The sequence below is a fragment of the Oncorhynchus mykiss genome, chromosome 13, assembly GCF_057628025.1.
Source record: "Oncorhynchus mykiss isolate SJ-2025 chromosome 13, ASM5762802v1, whole genome shotgun sequence".
Taxonomy (NCBI): Eukaryota; Metazoa; Chordata; class Actinopteri; order Salmoniformes; family Salmonidae; genus Oncorhynchus; species Oncorhynchus mykiss.
The window spans coordinates 79912504-79929264 of record NC_143034.1 but is presented as its reverse complement, the minus strand read 5'-3'; the positions used below and the strand labels follow the sequence as shown (position 1 = coordinate 79929264).

Here is a 16761-nt window from a genome sequence, read left to right as displayed (position 1 = left end):
GCAGAGGCGCCGGACAGGCGGGAGGCTCCGGCAGAGGCGCCGGACAGGCGGGAGGCTCCGGCAGAGGCGCCGGACAGGCGGGAGGCTCCGGCAGAGGCGCCGGACAGGCGGGAGGCTCCGGCAGAGGCGCCGGACAGGCGGGAGGCTCCGGCAGAGGCGCCGGACAGGCGGGAGGCTCCGGCAGAGGCGCCGGACAGGCGGGAGGCTCCGGCAGAGGCGCCGGACAGGCGGGAGGCTCCGGCAGAGGCGCCGGACAGGCGGGAGGCTCCGGCAGAGGCGCCGGACAGGCGGGAGGCTCCGGCAGAGGCGCCGGACAGACGGGAGACTCCGGCAGAGGCGCCGGACAGACGGGAGACTCCGGCAGAGGCGCCGGACAGACGGGAGACTCCGGCAGAGGCGCCGGACAGACGGGAGACTCCGGCAGAGGCGCCGGACAGACGGGAGACTCCGGCAGCGCTGGAGAGGAGGAAGGCTCTGGTAGCGCCGGAGAGGCGGGAGACTCCGGCAGCGCTGGAGAGGAGGAAGGCTCTGGACGGATGGGCCGGAGAGACAGCCTGGTACGGGGAGCTGCCACCGGAGGGCTGGGGTGTGGAGGTGGTGACGGATAGACCGGGCCATGCAGGCGCACTGGAGCTCTTGAGCACCGAGCCTGCCCAACCTTACCCGGTTGAATGGTCCCGGTCGCCCTGCCAGTGCGGCGAGGTGGAATAGCCCGCACTGGGCTATGCAGGCGAACCGGGGACACCGTGCGCAAGGCTGGTGCCATGTAAGCCGGCCCAAGGAGACGCACTGGAGACCAGATGCGTAGAGCCGGCTTCATGGCACTTGGCTCGATGCCCACTCTAGCCCGGCCGATACGCGGAGCTGGAATGTACCGCACCGGGCTGTGCACCCGCACTGGGGACACCGTGCGCTCCACAGCATAACACGGTGCCTGCCCGGTCTCTCTAGCCCACCGGTAACCACAGGAAGTTGGCTCAGGTCTCCTACCTGGCGTAGCCATACTCCCTGTTAGCCCCCCCCCAAGAAATTTTTGGGGCTGACTCCCGGGCTTCCATCCACGACGCCGCGCTGCCTCCTCATACCAGCGCCTCTCCGCTTTCGCCGCCTCCCGTTCTTCCTTGGGGCGGCGATACTCTCCTGGCTGAGCCCAAGGTCCTTTACCGTCTAATTCGTCCTCCCATGTCCATACCTCCTCGCGCTGCTCCTGCTGCTGCTTTTTCCTTTGCCCATTACCACACCGCTTGGTCCTGTTGTGGTGGGTGATTCTGTAACGATTCTCTTCTTGTGAAGTAGAGGCGGACCAAAGCGCAGCGTGGTGGTTGTTCATTGTAATTTATTGACGACACTATACATGAACAAACTAACGAAAAAACAAGAAACGTGAGAACTCAAAACAGCCCTGTCTGGTGCAAACACAAAAACAGGAACAATCACCCACAAACACACAGTGAAACCCAGGCTACCTAAATATGGTTCCCAATCAGAGACAATGACGAACACCTGCCTCTGATTGAGAACCATATCAGGCCGAACATAGAACTAGACAAACTAGACATGAAACATAGAATGCCCACTCAGATCACACCCTGACCAACCACAACATAGAAATATACAAAGTAAACTATGGTCAGGGTGTGACATTAAATGTCTGGTGTAATGTTAGTATAGTGAATGACAGTATAACACTCCTAACAGTAGAGACATTAAATGTCTGGTGTAATGTTAGTATAGTGAAGTATAACACTCCTAACAGTAGATACATTAAATGTATGGTGTAATGTTAGTATAGTGAATGACAGTATAACACTCCTAACAGTAGACACATTAAATGTCTGGTGTAATGTTAGTATAGTGAATGACAGTAAAACACTCCTAACAGTAGAGACATTAAATGTCTGGTGTAATGTTAGTATAGAGAATGACAGTAAAACACTCCTAACAGTAGAGACATTAAATGTCTGGTGTAATGTTAGTATAGTGAATGACAGTATAACACTCCTAACAGTAGAGACATTAAATGTATGGTGTAATGTTAGTATAGTGAATGACAGTATAACACTCCTAACAGTAGCGACATTAAATGTATGGTGTAATGTTAGTATAGTGAATGACAGTATAACACTCCTAACAGTAGAGACATTAAATGTATAGTGTAATGTTAGTATAGTGAATGACAGTATAACACTCCTAACAGTAGATACATTAAATGTCTGGTGTAATGTTAGTATAGTGAATGACAGTATAACACTCCTAACAGTAGAGACATTAAATGTCTGGTGTAATGTTAGTATAGTGAATGACAGTATAACACTCCTAACAGTCTACTTCTACTGAGACAGGTTGGTGTCAGTTTAATCACACAACATGGAGCTGACTGGACGTGGTCAAGTCAAATTCAATATATCAACATTCATATATTATAGTTCTACATTTAACATTTCATATGATAATGTAATTATATCATAGATCCTCTATAGTTCCTCTATAGTGTAGTGATCCTCTACATTTCATATGATAATGTAATTATATCATAGTTCCTCTATAGTGTAGTGATCCTCTACATTTCATATGATAATGTGATTGTATCATAGGTCCTCTATAGTGTAGTGATCCTCTACATTTCATATGATAATGTAATTGTACCATAGTTCCTCTACATTTCATATGATAATGTAATTGTATCATATTTCCTCTATAGTGTAGTGATCCTCTACATTTCATATGATAATGTAATTGTATCATAGTTCCTCTATAGTGTTGTGATCCTCTACATTTCATATGATAATGTAATTATATCATAGTTCCTCTATAGTGTAGTGATCCTCTACTGTAATTGTATCATAGTTCCTCTATAGTGTAGTGATCCTCTACATTTCATATGATAATGTAATTGTATCATAGTTCCTCTATAGTGTAGTGATCCTCTACATTTCATATGATAATGTAATTGTATCACAGTTCCTCTATAGTGTAGTGTTCCTCACTATATGAGCCACGTCACAATTCCAACCAAGTAACCCAATTGATGCCAATGGTGCGATGCGTAGGTTGTTGGCCTTTAACACATGCAACCTGGGTTCGCTTCCCTGCCCTGCTGATTGTTACATTGGTGTCTGAGACATGCTTTTGTGTGAGCCAGGTAACAATTCCCACCATGTGGGTTAACCCTATTGGTGCAATACGTAGGGTGTTGACCTCCCTGCCAGCTGTTTTCAACTATATTAACAGCACAGGCTGCCTGTAGGGTGTTGACCTCCCTGCCTGCTGTTTTCAACTATATTAACAGAACAGGCTGCCTGTAGGGTGTTGACCTCCCTGCCTGCTGTTTTCAACTATATTAACAGCACAGGCTGCCCGTAGGGTGTTGACCTCCCTGCCTGCTGTTTTCAACTATATTAACAGCACAGGCTGCCTGTAGGGTGTTGACCTCCCTGCCTGCTGTTTTCAACTATATTAACAGCACAGGCTGCCTGTAGGGTGTTGACCTCCCTGCCTGCTGTTTTCAACTATATTAACAGCACAGGCTGCCTGTAGGGTGTTGACCTCCCTGCCTGCTGTTTTCAACTATATTAACAGCACAGGCTGCCTGTAGGGTGTTGACCTCCCTGCCCGTAGGGTGTTGACCTCCCTGCCTGCTGTTTTCAACTATATTAACAGCACAGGCTGCCTGTAGGGTGTTGACCTCCCTGCCTGTAGGGTGTTGACCTCCCTGCCTGCTGTTTTCAACTATATTAACAGCACAGGCTGCCCGTAGGGTGTTGACCTCCCTGCCTGCTGTTTTCAACTATATTAACAGCACAGCCTGCCTGTAGGGTGTTGACCTCCCTGCCTGCTGTTTTCAACTATATTAACAGCACAGGCTGCCTGTAGGGTGTTGACCTCCCTGCCTGCTGTTTTCAACTATATTAACAGCACAGGCTGCCTGTAGGGTGTTGACCTCCCTGCCTGCTGTTTTCAACTATATTAACAGCACAGGCTGCCCGTAGGGTGTTGACCTCCCTGCCTGCTGTTTTCAACTATATTAACAGCACAGGCTGCCTGTAGGGTGTTGACCTCCCTGCCTGTAGGGTGTTGACCTCCCTGCCTGCTGTTTTCAACTATATTAACAGCACAGGCTGCCCGTAGGGTGTTGACCTCCCTGCCTGCTGTTTTCAACTATATTAACAGCACAGGCTGCCTGTAGGGTGTTGACCTCCCTGCCTGCTGTTTTCAACTATATTAACAGCACAGGCTGCCCGTAGGGTGTTGACCTCCCTGCCTGCTGTTTTCAACTATATTAACAGCACAGGCTGCCCGTAGGGTGTTGACCTCCCTGCCTGCTGTTTTCAACTATATTAACAGCACAGGCTGCCTGTAGGGTGTTGACCTCCCTGCCTGTAGGGTGTTGACCTCCCTGCCTGCTGTTTTCAACTATATTAACAGCACAGGCTGCCCGTAGGGTGTTGACCTCCCTGCCTGCTGTTTTCAACTATATTAACAGCACAGGCTGCCTGTAGGGTGTTGACCTCCCTGCCCACTGTTTTCAACTATATTAACAGCACAGGCTGCCTGTAGGGTGTTGACCTCCCTGCCTGCTGTTTTCAACTATATTAACAGCACAGGCTGCCTGTAGGGTGTTGACCTCCCTGCCTGCTGTTTTCAACTATATTAACAGCACAGGCTGCCTGTAGGGTGTTGACCTCCTTGCCTGCTGTTTTCAACTATATTAACAGCACAGGCTGCCCGTAGGGTGTTGACCTCCTTGCCTGCTGTTTTCAACTATATTAACAGCACAGGCTGCCTGTAGGGTGTTGACCTCCTTGCCTGCTGTTTTCAACTATATTAACAGCACAGGCTGCCCGTAGGGTGTTGACCTCCTTGCCTGCTGTTTTCAACTATATTAACAGCACAGGCTGCCTGTAGGGTGTTGACCTCCTTGCCTGCTGTTTTCAACTATATTAACAGCACAGGCTGCCTGTAGGGTGTTGACCTCCCTGCCTGCTGTTTTCAACTATATTAACAGCACAGGCTGCCCGACATTCGTTGAACAAAGAGACACAATAATACGAGTGAAAGGATTTTAGGATAATGTCAGTAAGTGTTGATTTAGAGTTGTCTTCTGGGTTCAGCCTTCTAGTTGCCTTTATCAACAGGTTGAAATGTAATAAATGACATCACAATGACATGTCCTCAGAGTTGGAAAGATCCTACATCTGTACACATTATTTAACATGGTGACATGGTGCTGCTAGTGAAAGAAAACATTAAGAGACAGAATACAGGCGGTGGAGTTTGCACAAAGTTTACGTACAACAATATATTGAACTAGGTAGACTGAGCATAGAGCTAAAGGCTATAACCACGGGGAAGAAACTGTTCAGATTGGGGTCTATAACATCCAATCACTTAGGTTTACAGCAGCTGACAGTTGCGACTTCATTGCTAATAACTCAAACTTCCTTTTTCAGATAAAGACATAATCTCTGTACAGATGTAGGATCTGAATTTGATCACCCTGTTGCAGGAAAACTAAAACTTGCAGTGTATTTGATGTTTTAAAAGGCTTCTGAAGTTTGTCATTTCCACTTTCCGCTTTAAAATGTTAATTATAATCCACATAATTTTTCTGCTGTAGTAAACTGTCTCAAATTAAGATCCTACATCTGTAGCAAAACACCTGTCTTCCATGTGTATGACTCTATCAGGATATATATACCTCTCTCCAATGTATATGACTATCAGGGTATACAGTATATACCTCTCTCTAATGTATATGGCTCTATCAGGATATATATACCTCTCTCTAATGTATATGACTCTATCAGGATATATATACCTCTCTCTAATGTATATGACTCTATCAGGATATATATACCTCTCTAATGTATATGACTCTATCAGGATATATATACCTCTCTAATGTATATGACTCTATCAGGATATATATACCTCTCTCTAATGTATATGACTCTATCAGGATATATATACCTCTCTAATGTATATGACTCTATCAGGATATATATACCTCTCTAATGTATATGGCTCTATCAGGATATATATACCTCTCTCTAATGTATATGACTCTATCAGGATATATATACCTCTCTAATGTATATGGCTCTATCAGGATTCTCCTTTGACTGTTTGACATCTTGTATTTACTGTTGTTTAGGCTGGTTGAATGAGTTGTCTATGAAAGCTACTTCATCTGTAAGAAAACATACGGCTGCACCAGTGACTGTAAGTTATGTGATTTCCTCATGTGAAATTAAAAGGATGTTTGTAGCCTACGCAGTTATAACATGGCTGTTGAAACTGTGACACATATTTCTCAGTACATTAGAAGTCAGATAAATGTGTTGATACGTAGGAAAGATGGGCAAACCCTCGTTGGTCTTGGCTTTCTACACACTATTATAAGGTTAGTCGATGTCAGACATTCAATAGTCAGTAGGTTTGAGCTATGATCACTTATCATGCTGACAAACCTGATGGTCTCTGTGAACTGATCTGAACAGGTTTAGACTGGTCATCTATGATATGTAGGTTATATACAGTACATTCTCTGTCCTGCTACTGGTAGGACTATAACATTATGTGAACTGACCTGAACAGTTTTAGGCTGGTCATCTATGATATGTAGGCTATATCTGAGGTATAGACCTCGATCTACACATCACTAACAAACCACTACTATACATTATAACCTAGCCTACTTTACATAATTTAAAATATCTTACTTGTTGCAAATAAACTTTGAATGGATCAATGATTTCCCCCTCAGATCAATCATGTCAGTTTTAGCACTTCTGTCTGTATTCTCAGATACATTTAGAAAACAACAGATTGAAAGACAATAAATAGCCTACTTTAATTTAATAAAAATAAGTGTGAGACATGGCCTTGTGTTGCTGTACTGAACTAGAACTGTACTGTCTATAACTACCTTAACAAACAGTGACTTATTATTAGTATTATTATTGCTGTACTGTCTATAACTACCTTAACAAACAGTGACTTATTATTAATATTATTATTATTGACAGTTACCATGGAGATGACATTTCACAACTACATATTCATGTGATTGCATTAAATCACCTGACTGTTTCGATATGTCTGTTAGTAATTTTTTTATAAGAGATCATTAATAAATTATAACAATTGACATTCAAGAATTACTGTTAACCACAACCAACATGCTGGATCTCTGTTTAGGGGTCAGTGCTCTAAAATGAGTCTCTCTGGGGAGAGAGAGGAGGGGGACCCTGCCACTAAAATGAGTCTCTCTGGGGAGAGAGAGGAGGGGGACCCTGCCACTAAAATGAGTCTCTCTGGGGAACATGACACCAAAGCTAAGAGGTGAGATGAGAGTTGTTGAGTTGAACTATTAAGAGTTTCTTTTAAAATGCTATTTCCAAAAATGTTCACATTTGTTTTTAATCAGAAATGGTTGCTTATGGGTGCCTTCAATATTACTGTTCTCAGATTTTTTATTAATAGTTTGAATTTTTAAAATTATTTGTATTTTTTATTGCAAAACGCTTAAGTTATAACTACATTATAACTATAATATATAAGTTGTTTAGCTGGAATGGAATGTTGCTATCCTGTATATTTGACTGTGATATGTGGTTGTCTCACGTAGCTATCTTAATTAAGATGAAAACACTTACTGTAAATCACTCTGGATAAGAGCATGTGCTAAATCAGGAGTTCTCAATCTGGGGTCTGTGGAGGTACTGCAGGGGTTCTCAATCCGGGGTCTGTGGAGGTACTGCAGGGGTTCTCAATCCGGGGTCTGTGGAGGTACTGCAGGGGTTCTCAATCCGAGGTCTGTGGAGGTACTGCAGGGGTTCTCAATCCGGGGTCTGTGGAGGTACTGCAGGGGCTCTCAATCCGGGGTCTGTGGAGGTACTGCAGGGGTTCTCAATCTGGGGTCTGCAGAGGTACTGCAGGGGTTCTCAATCCGGGGTCTGTGGAGGTACTGCAGGGGCTCTCAATCCGGGGTCTGAGGAGGTACTGCAGGGGTTCTCAATCCGGGGTCTGTGGAGGTACTGCAGGGGTTCTGCGGCACCCTGACTGTACTCGTTGCAATGTTAGACATTTGATAGAATTTTCACACGACACGACCACTTTGCCTGCTCTTAATGATTACCTAATATAATGGAATGCATATCTTTTTAACCAATTCTGATCGTTGTTACCAGCAGAATTTTGACATTATTACCGTTATATCAACACACTCTTCACACCCGTTTAACATCTAGCTTTGACATGGTAGGCATCAAGTCCCTTGCCAATAATGTTGCCTACAACGTTGCATTCCATGTTCATTTTCATCAAACACATATTACGCCCTAGATACCTTCAATTGCCCAATTTAAAGCCACGCCCAATTTATAGCCACGCCCAAATTTATTACACCCTAGATGCCTTCAAATGCCCAATTTATAGCCATGCCCAATTTATAGCCATGCACAATTTAGGATTATTATTTAACAACATGATGTTGTGCTCCAAAGGGAGAACTTGAAATAACATGATGTAGATAATTAAATAATCAGAAGAACAACGTGTTTATTATTATACACTCTTAGAACAGAAGGTTCCTTCTAGAACCAAAAAGGCTTCTATCACTTCCTTAATACAGTATATATGGAATCACTAAAAGTTATATATATTTTTCGTTTCAGTGGAGAAGAACCTCTAGATTTCTGATCAACAAAAGGTTAATATTTCGCCTAAAATGACCCAAATCTAACTGCCTGTAGCTCAGGCCCTGAAGCAAGGATATGCATATTCTTGGTACCATTTGAAAGGAAAAACTTTGAACTTTGTGGAAATGTGAAAGGAATGTAGGAGAACAGAATAACACAATAGATCTGGTAAAAGATAATATAAAGAAAAACCAACCGTTCATCTTTTAAATGCCAGAGAAAGGCCATAATCCAGCCCAGATACAATCTACTTTTTGTTCAATAGATGGCATGTATCTGCAAAGTTTTATACTGATCCAATGAACCATTGTATTTGTGTTAAAAATGTTGTATCAAGACTGCCCAAATGTGTCTAATATGTTTTCAAATAACTGTTCATGTTCGAAGTCATGCACTCTCCTCAAACAATAGCATGGTATTATTTCACTGGAAAAGCTACTGTAAATTGGACAGTGCATTTAGATTACCCTCTTAGAACTACCCAGTTCCAGTGTATTTGTCATCAGCAACCGCTGAATAGCATAGCGCAACAGTCAAAAATATTACTAGAAAATATTCATATTCATGAAAGCACAAGTGAAATATAGCGAAACACAGCTGAGCCTTTCGTCATCTCAGATTTTGAAATGATGCTTTACAGCGATAGCAAGACAAGCGTTTGTGTAAGTTTATCGATAGCCTAGCATAGCATTATGTCCAGCTAGCATCAGTAAGGTCACGAAAATCAGAAAACCAATCAAATTAACCGTTTAACTGATGATCATCGGATGTTTTCACTCACGAGACTCCCAGTTAGACAGCAAATGTTCAGTTAGTTCCATAAAGATATTTTTTATATCCAAATACCTCCGTTAGTTTGATGCGTTATGCCCAGGAATCCACCGGAAATAGCGGTCACGACAACGCAAACAAAAATTCCAAATTAGATCCATAATGTCGACAGAAACATGGCAAACATTTTTTATAATCATTCCTCAAGGTGTTTTTCAAATATCTATTCGATAATATATCAACCGGGACAGTTGGTTTTTCACTAGGACCGGGAGGAAAAATGGCTGCCTCTCTGTTTTGCTGAATCACTCTAAGAGCAAACAACTGACCACTTACGCAATGTGGACGTTTACGCTCATTCTTCAAAATAAAGGCTTAAAACTAAGTCTAGAGGCCGTAGACACCTTAGGGAAGCCACAGAAAAGGAATCTGGTTGATATCCCTTCCAATGGTCAATAGGGATGCATAGGAACACAGAGGTTTCAAAATAAGAGTCACTTCCTGATTGGATTTTTCTCAGGCTTTCGCCTGCAATATAAGTTCTGTTATATTCACAGACAATATTTTTACAGTTTTGGAAACTTTAGAGTGTTTTCTATCCTAAGCTGTCAATTATATGCATATTCTAGCATCTGGTCCTGATAAAATAGGCCGTTTTCTTTGGGAACGTTATTTTTCCAAAAATAAAATAGTGCCCCCTAGCTAGAAATTAAGCTCTGTCCTGGGAATTTTTCTTCTTACTTACAACCTCATGCGTGCTTGAGGATGTGGACAGGTGTCTTTTATACTGATAACAAGTTCAAACAGGTGCCATTAATACAGGTAACGAGTGGAGGACAGAGGAGCCTCTTAAAGAGGAAGTTACAGGTCTGTGAGAGACAGAAATCTTGCATTGTTTGTAGTTGACCAAATACTAATTTTCCACCATCATTTGCAAATAAATTCATTAAAAATCCTACAATGTGATTTTCTGGATTTTTTTTCTCATTTTGTCTGTCATAGTTGAAGTGTACCTATGATGGAAATTACAGGCCTCTCTCATATTTTTAAGTGGGAGAACTTGCACAATTGGTGGCTGACTAAATACTTTTTTGCCCCACTGTATGTAGCAATTATCACCAGTCAGAACCTCACCAGTCAGAAACTCAACCTCAGTATACCAGCATTATAAAACATAATCTTAATATCTGATATTGCGAATAAACAACCTCAGAATATTAAAACAAGAGTGCGTCTTCCAGCCCGCCAATAAATTACATCATGCAACCCTCCCGGTTAGTAAATTTCCCTCGACATACCCCTGGAGAAGGCAGAGTGACGACACAAGCTTTTTTTTTGACTACTAGAGAGAGAAGACAGAGCAGGTCGATGCTGGAAAATAAGTTTTTCTCGACCAGAGGTGACTGAATTAACATTCAGGCTTATTGATTATTGTTATAGAAATTATTTTTTTTTGATTATAGCAGGTATTGAACCCTGGGTAAATAATCACTAGTCAGAACCTCAACCTCAGTATACATTCATTATAAAAAGTCATCTTAAGATCTCATATTGTGATATTGCGGGGCTGAGTTGACTACAAGCGAGAGAAGGCAGAGCAGGTCGATGCTGGTTGATGAATTTAACAATGAATGTACAAGGAAAATCCATTTTTCGCGACCAAAGGTGACTGAATTAATGTTCAGGCTTATTGATAATCTTATAGTATAATTTCAAAACATGAGCATAAAACCAGGTAATAATAAACATGAATCATCAGTATATTACTTCACAGTAATCTGTTAAATGCTTTTTCAGTCCTTCCTCTTGTGTTAGCAGTGTGGAAAGGGACAGGAAGAAGCCCTCTTGTGTTAGCAGTGTGGAAAGGGACAGGAAGAAGCCCTCTTGTGTTAGCAGTGTGGAAAGGGACAGGAAGAAGCCCTCTTGTGTTAGCAGTGTGGAAAGGGACAGGAAGAAGCCCTCTTGTGTTAGCAGTGTGGAAAGGGACAGAAAGAAGCACACAGGAGTTTTCCTGTGAGGGGGAGTGGTGGTGTATCCAGGGAGAAAACTAAACTAATCTTCTGAAATGTCATTTGTGGTCTAATGCTGCCATCTATTGGAATTATTTAGCAACTGCAGTAGTACTGAATAATGTGTAATTCCTTACTATTACTCAGAATTGCAAAATTTAACATTTTCTAGTTCATTTTACCACTTACAACCATAAAATAACCATTTACTGCATAACAAACAATGAAACTGACAAACCAAAAACACCACACATTTGGTTAAATATATGTATTTTTAACTATTTATTTAGATTGGTGACATTATCTGCCAAAATAACAGCCCTGTAGACAAAGAAGAGCTCTCCAGTAGGTACTAAAACGTTTAAAAGACATTTTCTCAAAAGTGAGGTTACAAGTTTATCATATTTTAAAGCAGAATGACTTTCCCATTGTTCCTCAACTGTAGTGTCTGATATACCGTTGTTCCTCAACTGTAGTGTCTGATATACCATTGTTCCTCAACTGTAGTGTCTGATATACCGTTGTTCCTCAACTGTAGTGTCTGATATACCATTGTTCCTCAACTGTAGTGTCTGATATACCATTGTTGCTCAACTGTAGTGTCTGATATACCATTGTTCCTCAACTGTAGTGTCTGATATACCATTGTTCCTCAACTGTAGTGTCTGATATACCATTGTTCCTCAACTGTAGTGTCTGATATACCATTGTTCCTCAACTGTAGTGTCTGATATACCATTGTTGCTCAACTGTAGTGTCTGATATACCATTGTTCCTCAACTGTAGTGTCTGATATACCATTGTTCCTCAACTGTAGTGTCTGATATACCATTGTTCCTCAACTGTAGTGTCTGATATACCATTGTTCCTCAACTGTAGTGTCTGATATACCATTGTTCCTCAACTGTAGTGTCTGATATACCATTGTTCCTCAACTGTAGTGTCTGATATACCATTGTTCCTCAACTGTAGTGTCTGATATACCATTGTTCCTCAACTGTAGTGTCTGATATGGGTAGGGTAGGTAGTTCAGGGTAGCCTAGTGGTTAGAGCGTTGGACTAGTAACCGGAAGGTTGTGAGTTCAAACCCCCGAGCTGACAAGGTACAAATCTGTCGTTCTGCCCCTGAACAGGCAGTTAACCCACTGTTCCCAGGCCGTCATTGAAAATAAGAATTTGTTCTTAACTGACTTGCCTGGTTAAATAAAGGTAAAATAAAAAAAATAAAAAAAATATACCATTGTTCCTCAACTGTAGTGTCTGATATACCATTGTTCCTCAACTGTAGTGTCTGATATACCATTGTTCCTCAACTGTAGTGTCTGATATACCATTGTTCCTCAACTGTAGTGTATGATATACCATTCTCTAGCCCTGAGTCTCTACTTTTATCCAATGTAAAAAACACAATTCCAAATGTTGCAACACAAGACCGATTCGAGCCGATCGGTCACATTTGACTGTATAAAACCTAGCAGTACTACTGATTTCTCTGAGAGTGAGACAGATATATATTATTACTGTGTAAAACCTAGCAGTACTACTGATTTCTCTGAGAGTGAGACAGATATATATTATTACTGTGTAAAACCTAGCAGTACTACTGATTTCTCTGAGGGTGAGGCAGATATATAGTATTACTGTGTAAAACCTAGCAGTACTACTGATTTCACTGAGAGTGAGGCAGATATATATTATTACTGTGTAAAACCTAGCAGTACTACTGATTTCTCTGAGAGTGAGACAGATATATATTATTACTGTGTAAAACCTAGCAGTACTACTGATTTCACTGAGAGTGAGACAGATATATATTATTACTGTGTAAAACCTAGCAGTACTACTGATTTCTCTGAGAGTGGGGCAGATATATATTATTACTGTGTAAAACCTAGCAGTACTACTGATTTCTCTGAGAGTGAGACAGGTATATATTATTACTGTGTAAAACCTAGCAGTACTACTGATTTCTCTGAGAGTGAGGCAGATATATATTATTACTGTATAAAACCTAGCAGTACTACTGATTTCTCTGAGAGTGAGGCAGATATATATTATTACTGTGTAAAACCTAGCAGTACTACTGATTTCACTGAGAGTGAGGCAGATATATATTATTACTGTATAAAACCTAGCAGTTCTACTGATTTCTCTGAGAGTGAGGCAGATATATATTACTACGTGATATACTATTTTTTAGCTCAGAGACTCTAATTTTCTCCAAAGTAAAAAAAAAACATTTCACACTTTTGTGAAATTCTTACTTACAAGCCCCTAACCAACAATGCAGTTAAAAACATAAGAGTAAGAAAAAGTAATACAAGTAAGAAGAAATTAAAGAGTAGCAGTAAAATAACAGTAGCAAGACGATATACATGGGGGTACCAGTACAGAGTCAATGTGCGGGGAAACCGGTTAGTCGAGGTAACATGTACATGTAGGTAGAGTTATTAAAGTGACTATACGTAGATGATAACAGAGAGTAGCAGCGGTGTAAAAGGTATGGGGGGGGGGCAATGCAAATAGTCTGGGTAGCTATTTGATTAGATGTTCAGGAGTCTTATGGCTTGGGGGTAGAAGCTGTTTAGAAGCCTCTTGGACTTAGACTTGGCGCTCCGGTACCACTTGCTGTGCGGTACCAGGGAGAACAGTCTATGACTAGGGTGGCTGGGGTCTTTGACAATTTTTGGGGCTTTCCTCTAACACCGCCTGGTATAGAGGTTCTGGATGGCAGGAAGCTTGGTCCCAGTGATGTACTGTGCCGTGCTTACTACCTTCTGAAGTGCAATGCGGTCGGAGGCTGAGCTGCTGCCATAACAGGCAGTGATGCAACCAGTCAGGATGCTCTCGATGGTGCAGCTGTTGAACCTTTTGAGGCTCTGAGGACCTATGAAAAATCTTTTCATTCTCCTGATGGGGAATAGGTTTTACCGTGCCCTCTTCATGACTCTCTTGGTGTGCTTGCTCCATATAAGGGAACACCCCCCTGAAATGGACAAAAATGAATGGGATGTTATTGGCACCGTACGAAACATATACACAATGTAGAATACCACCCAATTGGACGTCGTTTCATTCAAAACTGATTGCAAATGCCATATGGAAATGCCAAGTGTAACACTGCAAAAATCCAATATAAAGTGAGTGCACTCCACCGTAATTTTTCATATTGCAAATGTAACACAAGGCAAGACCCAAGAGTAAAATTTTGAAAAAATGCCTTTTTTTTCAAAACAGAATGTTATGTCTATTTGCGATGTACGATCATAGGAAGTTGGTTTACAAACCCAAAAGTCAGTGAACCATGTCCAAAAGGCATTTATACTGCCAAAATGATATATAGCACTATGTTAAGCCATGAATCAACCTAGATGGTCTATACCCCTTGCTCCCCCCTAAAATGTGCTTCTGGTAACCAACATTCCAATCAGCAGGTGCACGGCTGCCCATTTGCAATATGGCCGGGTGTAGTGGTGATAGCAGTGATAGTGGTTCCTCTCCAACGCTCGTTGTGTTGATTTCATCATGTTCATTTGGTGATGTTTTTTCACTGATGAATCATATTGCAAATGTACTGTGCTTTTGCAATATGTTTCAATGAGCATTTACCATCATGAATTTGACATGCTCAAAAAAACTGCAGGAATGTGAAATTGACAGGCCCGATGAACTCGGGATGGCCGCTCTCTTCCTCTCCGCTCATTGGTGTTGATTTCAGAATTTCATTATGGTGATGGTACCTCACTGTTTAAACATATTGCAAATGTACCAAGCAAGTCACAGTCCATCAGTCAATTACATATCATTCTGACACTGATACTGATAATTGATACCATCTGACACCAAACCCAATTTTTCCAACTCGTTTAGAAGCCAACTATCACATATTTCAGAGCAGGCCCAAAATGCACAGCGTCTTCTATTTAAACCATAATATAAACATAAAACACATAGTTACGTTCTAGCTGCGGGTCCAGCTCTGACATTATGTGTAGACCTAGCTGAGGCGACCCCAAATCCCAAGTTTCGGCCCGATAGGTCATTTGGAGCCAGAGCAGCGACCTTAATTGGTGTTGAAAATACACATTTTCCGGGAGTTGCTACGGGGTCCTTGAATGAGACACGTTGGGGTCTATCTCTATGGGCCGAGCCTTGCGACTCTGAGACTTTTGTAAATGTCGTCATTTTCGTAATGGTCAAAATGAAATGAAGTTATTGCAAATATACGAGGCTGTTTCTCGGTCTGAGAACCTTCTAAAGCCACATAACTCACCACGCACTATCGACCTGAGCTCTAGAACAGGTTTCTAAAGTTTCAGAACTCTAGGTCTGGCAGCTGTTTAAACTTCTTGTGGCTGCAATCCCATTAAGGAATGCAAAACAACAGATATCTCATAATTAAAATTCCTCAAACATACATGTATCTTATACCGTTTTAAAGGTAATATTTTTGTTAATCCCACCACAGTGTCCGATTTCAAATATGCTTTACAGCAAAAGCACCACAAACTATTATGTTAGGTCACCACCAAGCCAGAGAATAAACACAGCCATTTTTCCAGCCAAAGATAGGAGTCACAAAAAGCACAAATAGAGATAAAATGAATCACTAACCTTTGTATGTTTTGTTTGAAAAAGTTAATATTTAAGAAATCTGAGTTTACATTGGCACATTACGTTCACTAGTTCCAAAAACATCCAGTGATTTTGCATAACCACATCGATTCACATGAAATGCGTATCATAAATGTAGATGATAACACAAGTTACACACATGGAATCATAGATATACCTCACCTTAATGCAACCGCTGTGTCAGATTTCAATTTTTTTTACAGAAAAAGCAAACCATGCAATAATCTGAAACGGCGCTCAGAACAATAATCAAATTAGCCGCCATTATTGGAGTCAACAGAAACCAGAAATTACATGATAAATATTCCCTTACCTTTCATGATCTTCATCAGAATGCACTCCCAGGAATCCCAGGTCCACAATAAATGCTTGATTTGTTCGATAATGTCCGTTATTTATGTCCAAGTAGCTACTTTGTTAGCGCGTTTGGTACACCATAAGAAGTTAATAGTTCAAACAAAGGTAACTATTGCAGGCTCTGTGTGTCTCTAAGCCCCAAACTGTGTCACTCTGTCCTAGCTTTGTGTGTGTGTGAGTTTGTCTTGGAAATCTGGGTTGCCTAATCACACATATGAAGATTTGAAAAGATCTGACCTTTTTAACCCTTCGAAACAGCCACTAAGACACCATTTTAAGGTACTTCC

General features: G+C 41.6%; 1 protein-coding gene across 2 annotated transcripts in view; it reads left to right on the top strand.

Annotated features, from left to right (window-relative positions):
* The window catches only part of LOC118937847 (NLR family CARD domain-containing protein 3-like), a 527060-nt gene that overhangs the window by 501945 nt on the left and 8354 nt on the right, over window positions 1-16761 (top strand). Inside the window, exons 2-3 of one of the 2 annotated variants that reach the window (XM_036939608.2) lie at window positions 6155-6222; window positions 7201-7344. The exons of the other annotated variant lie outside the window; for it this stretch is intronic. Of the exons in view, the coding sequence (XP_036795503.2) occupies window positions 7217-7344 (128 nt within the window). The 5' untranslated portion in view covers window positions 6155-6222; window positions 7201-7216. The remainder of the gene's footprint in view (window positions 1-6154; window positions 6223-7200; window positions 7345-16761) is intronic. 2 annotated transcript variants of the gene reach the window in all.